The 4,842-nt window shown below is 46.3% G+C and overlaps 1 protein-coding gene across 1 annotated transcript; it reads right to left on the bottom strand.

Moving 5' to 3' along the window:
- Nucleotides 1-2,875: 2,875 nt before the first annotated feature.
- Nucleotides 2,876-4,579, bottom strand: LOC109706251 (ammonium transporter 1 member 1-like). Its single transcript, XM_020227046.1, has one exon. The coding sequence runs from the start codon at nucleotides 4,433-4,435 to the stop codon at nucleotides 2,948-2,950; it is 1,488 nt and encodes a 495-aa protein (XP_020082635.1). The 5' UTR covers nucleotides 4,436-4,579; the 3' UTR covers nucleotides 2,876-2,947.
- Nucleotides 4,580-4,842: the final 263 nt, after the last annotated feature.

The raw sequence follows: 4,842 nt of genomic DNA, 5'->3' as shown, positions 1-4,842 counted from the left end.
AATTGTGGGTTCGTATCCCACTTGAAACATTTTTTTTTTAACCAAATAAATTTTACTGTAGCAAAAACTCAAAATGCCTTAAACAATAAAATTATTTTACTGTAACAAAAACTTCTTCTTTTCTTATATATATATATATATATATATATATATATATAATAAAATTAAACTTAAACTTTAAGAAAACCCATACAAACCCATATACTTAAAAATCTTTTACTGTAGCAAACTTATTTATCTTTTTAGGTGTATGGATCGTAGAAACCCTTTTTTTTTTAATAAAAAACCGTACAATGTCTCCGTTGAAAACAAAGTAATGCTACAAGTTTTTTTTTTTTTACAACGAAATAGTTTTACTGTAGCAAATTTATAATAATTTAAAACCTATAGTGGAACAGTAATCTTTTCTTTTATGTAATTAAAACACTCCTAAACAAATAAGAGAAGTAAATTGGCAAACAAACTATATGCAATTAGAATTTGAAAATGCTAATCCCAATTAATTTAACTTTGTACTTCAATCATACAAACAAGTTATCAAACAAATTATATACAATATACAAATATAAATATATTTTCGGATTAGCACTCATTAGATTTAATCACAATCAAATTGGAGATATGCCTTAGATTGTTAGAACAAATTCCGCACAGAAATCTGATTGTGATTTAAAACTAACTAAATTTTGTGATAAAATTAATAAAATCAACTTACCGATAATCGCAAAATCCAAATAAATATTTTAATTGATCCGGAAGCGTGCGAGGCACTGCCCTAAGACGTATTCCCATCCTTACGTGCGGGATTAACCGAAAATAACACCCCAAAGTACGACCGGAACTCCTCCTCCTACGAGCACGATCGTGAAGGAGGTTGACGGAGACTCTTTCAACATCCAATGATAAAAAGATCAAAACACAATAAAATAAAGAATTTAAATAAAGTTTCTACTTTCATTTTTTCACTCAAATCTCTCTCTCAACACTGTTCATTATAGATAAACAGTGCAATCCATTGTATATATAATGGAGAGAGAATGGCACGTTGGGATTCCAACGTTTCCAACATTAATTCCACTTAATTCATGCCTTTATGTGGCATTAAGAAGAAATAAATCAAATTTAATTCATCAAATTAATTAACATAATAAATAAGAGTAATTATAAAGTTTAATGATATTTAGAGATTTTGGATTTTCTCCGACAGTTTAAGATATTAGATATTTATTTAATGAGTTTAGGAGATGAAGTGAAACTTCACCGAAAGCTCTGTGCAATTTATTCAATTTTATAAATGACATAAAATAGAAGATGACTACACACTTGATGTGGTTGAGGGCGATAAAATATTTTCGCAATTGTGTGCTCTTTTTAAATTTCTTCGCATTGTGATGTCACGAAAGAGACATGAAAACCACCCCTCACAGCACAATATCTAAGGCCTCCATCGTTTTCGACTAGGTCAATATCTTTTCCATTCAATTCATGGTGCCCTCTCTTTTCTTTTTATTCAAAAGATTTGAGAAGAAAATTAAAAACCTAGCCATTGTCGTCCAATCATCCATCATCCTCCAATCCTTGATTAAGTTCACGTCAGGGACTACATGTGCCTGGCCTAATTAATTTTCTTTTAATGGTGCCAGACAATCGAGAACATTAATCCAAATCTAGCCCTAAAAAGTGAAGATGGCCAAAAAAAGGAGCTAGGGAGACGAGAAAGAAACCTGCCATTTAGAATCAATGCCAAATATGTATTCACATGATGGAGATTGAGTATAATATGCGCGTGCCACAAATAAAAGGTAGTGCAGAAAAGAAAAAAAAAAAAGTTTTAAGGAGTTTGATATTCAGAATTAAATTAAATAGGATAAAATAAAAAAATCATACAAAAAAAAAAGAAAAATATTAGCTATTGAGAGGCATCAAGAGTCACGAAGATGAATACATGGTCAAATAATCTTATTTAATTTATATTATATTCAGTCTCGGCCAAAAAATTGCTCAGAGTCGTAAACATTATTTATCCTCCCAGTTGACCGCTATTCGCTGCCCAAGTTTAGATACAATACATATAATGCCAATCATCATGCACTTGCCCAAGCAGAAAATTAAGTGGGCGGTTTGAACGTAATAATTCAATCTAAAAGGAACCTGCAAGATGGAGGAAAATAGAAAGAAGAAAAAGCGGAGGACTTGAAAGAAAGAACCAAAGAAAAAAGAAAATTGAAGAGGAAGACCAACTCGCCAAGCTTTTATAATTGATTAACTGACAAAAGACAAAAGCAGCATGTACATCATCATACGCCACACGACAGGCAAAATTCCCACCACTACCACAAACCCATCCCTATTGAGCAGAAACCCAGCTCCCTCATTTCTCTACACACATTGCATTCTGAAGCCACACCACTCCCGTATTATCACTACGTATTATTATTATTATTATTTTATTATTATAATACTATAATAAAACGCCAGACGACGAAATTCCCACCACGACCACCAATCCATCCCCATAGAGCAGAACCTCAGTTCCCTCATCTCTCTACACACATGCATTGCGAGGACACACCACTCCCTTATTATTATCATGTATGTATTATTATAATAAACAGCAATTAACCACAGGAAAGTAATAATAATTTCATTAAACAGGGGATAGAAAGTACCAACCGCGCGCGGGTTACCAGCTGATCTCGACAGCATCGCCTTCTCATCTCATTCACCGCACAGTTGCACAAGGACAGACATAAATTTGGGACGCACATACAGTTTAGTTTAATAATAATAATGGTAGAGCCCCAACTAATTAAGTATGTGAGGGAGGGAGGTACGTACGTAACGTAAAGCAAGCAAGAAGAGGGAAGCAAGAGACACGGATCGAAGCTGAGCGGCTGAGGCGCGGGCGACGTGCGAAAAAGTGGTGGGTCCAGATCTAGATCTAGATCTAGACCTGATTGGTGGTGGAGGGGGTGGAGTTGGGCTCGATGCGGGCCACCGCGGATCTGAGCATGAAGCCGCCCTCGTGCTTGGAGGGGTCGTGCTCCTCGTCGTGGTAGACGTAGGCGAAGCCGCCGTGGCGCGTGAGGTCCATTCCCGCCATTTCGTCCTCGGCCGAGATCCGGAGGAGGCCGAGCTTGTGCAGCAGGAGGAAGAGGGGCCCCATGGTGCAGGTCACCCACCCGAAGATCACCAGGATCTGGACGACGTGGGCCGCGAGGAGCCTGCCGCCGCCGCCCATGAAGAGGCCGTAGGGCCTGCCGGGGCGGCCCGGGTAGACCTCGTTCACGTAGCGCTCGCGGGCGAAGAGCGCCGTGAAGATGATCCCCCAGGCGCCGCAGCCGCCGTGGAGCTGGGCGGCCTCCAGCGGGTCGTCGTACTTGTATCTGGCGGCGGCCTGGTTGAGGCCGATGAGCACCCAGGCCGAGACGAAGCCGCAGACGACGGCGGCCCAGGGGTCCACCACGGCGTTGCAGACGTCGACCACGTTCCAGTGCCCGGTCTGGAGCCGCTTTCCGAACAGGGTGGTCAGCGCCGCCACGCTGCCCGCCAGGGTGGTGGTGACGGCGGTCCGGCCCACGGCGGACCACTGCCCGTGGATGGAGCCGGCCGGGCCGTAGGACTTGAGGATGGTGGTGAAGGAGCCCGGGTTGAAGCCGTACCACCCGAACCAGAGGAGGAAGGTGCCGAGGACGACCAGCGAGGCGCTGTGCCCGCGGAGGGCCACGGAGCGCCCGGCGTGGTCGAAGCGCCCGATGCGGGGGCCCTCGATCAGGGCGGCCCAGAGCCCCGCGACGCCGCCGACCATGTGGACCACCCCCGAGCCGGCGAAGTCGATCACGCCCGACCTGAACAGGAGGGCCTCGCCGGCGGTGCGCGACGCGGAGGCCCAGCCGTCTCCGGACCAGAACCAGTGGGACACCACCGGGTACACGAAGCCCGTGAGGAAGGCCGAGTAGATGAGGTAGGCCACGAACTGGGTGCGCTCCGCTATGGACCCCGAGGTGATCCCCGCGGCGGCGATGGCGAAGGCCCACTGGAAGAGGAAGAAGGGGTAGTCGAAGCCGACCTCGGGGACCCCCTTGAGCCCGAAGAAGTGCCTTCCGATGAAGCCGTTCGAGGGACCGCCGAAGGCGAAGGCGAAGCCGAAGAGGTAGTAGAAGAGGGCGCCGGCGGCGGCGTCGAGCACGTTTGTGAGCATGATGTTCATGGTGTTCTTGGCGCGGACGGAGCCGGCGCAGAGCATGGCGAAGCCGAGCTGCATGGCGAACACGAGGTAGGCGGAGAAGAGGAGGTAGGTGGAGTCGATGGCCGACGCCGCGTCCGTGAACTGGAGCGACACCGATTCGAACTGCCCGCAGATGTAGCCGGCGGCGCCGCTCGCGTTGGCGGCCCCGCTCCCCAGGAGGGCCGCCAAGTCCGACGAGCACGACATCTCTCTTCGACGGCGTCGGTAGAAGAGCTTTCGATTCGATCTATATATATATATATTGGTCCCTAGTCCCTAGTCCCTAGATATTATATGGGCCGCCGGTGGGAGGGATGCGTTTTGACCTTGAGGCGGGAGGAGGCCGAGGAGATGTGTGGGGAAAACGACAAGAAAGACGATGAGGGGAGCGTCCGCTGTCTCCTGCACGGCTCGGAGAAAATTGAAGGGTTGAAGGGAGCGACGAGGAGTACGTTGCTCCGCCGGAACACACTTTCTCAGATGATGTGGGCTCTGCTTACACCTCTTCCCATGCGGCCATGCCTTCGACGACGGAATGGCGGTGCTGTAAATTTCTCGAAAAGCCTAGGGTTGTTTTGTTTTCCAAAAGGAATCCGGGATGCGGGTGGCGGGGT

The sequence above is a fragment of the Ananas comosus genome, unplaced genomic scaffold (assembly GCF_001540865.1).
Source record: "Ananas comosus cultivar F153 unplaced genomic scaffold, ASM154086v1, whole genome shotgun sequence".
Taxonomy (NCBI): domain Eukaryota; kingdom Viridiplantae; phylum Streptophyta; class Magnoliopsida; order Poales; family Bromeliaceae; genus Ananas; species Ananas comosus.
The sequence above is the reverse complement of the archived record's forward strand: the minus strand, read 5'-3'. Positions and strand labels throughout refer to the sequence as shown.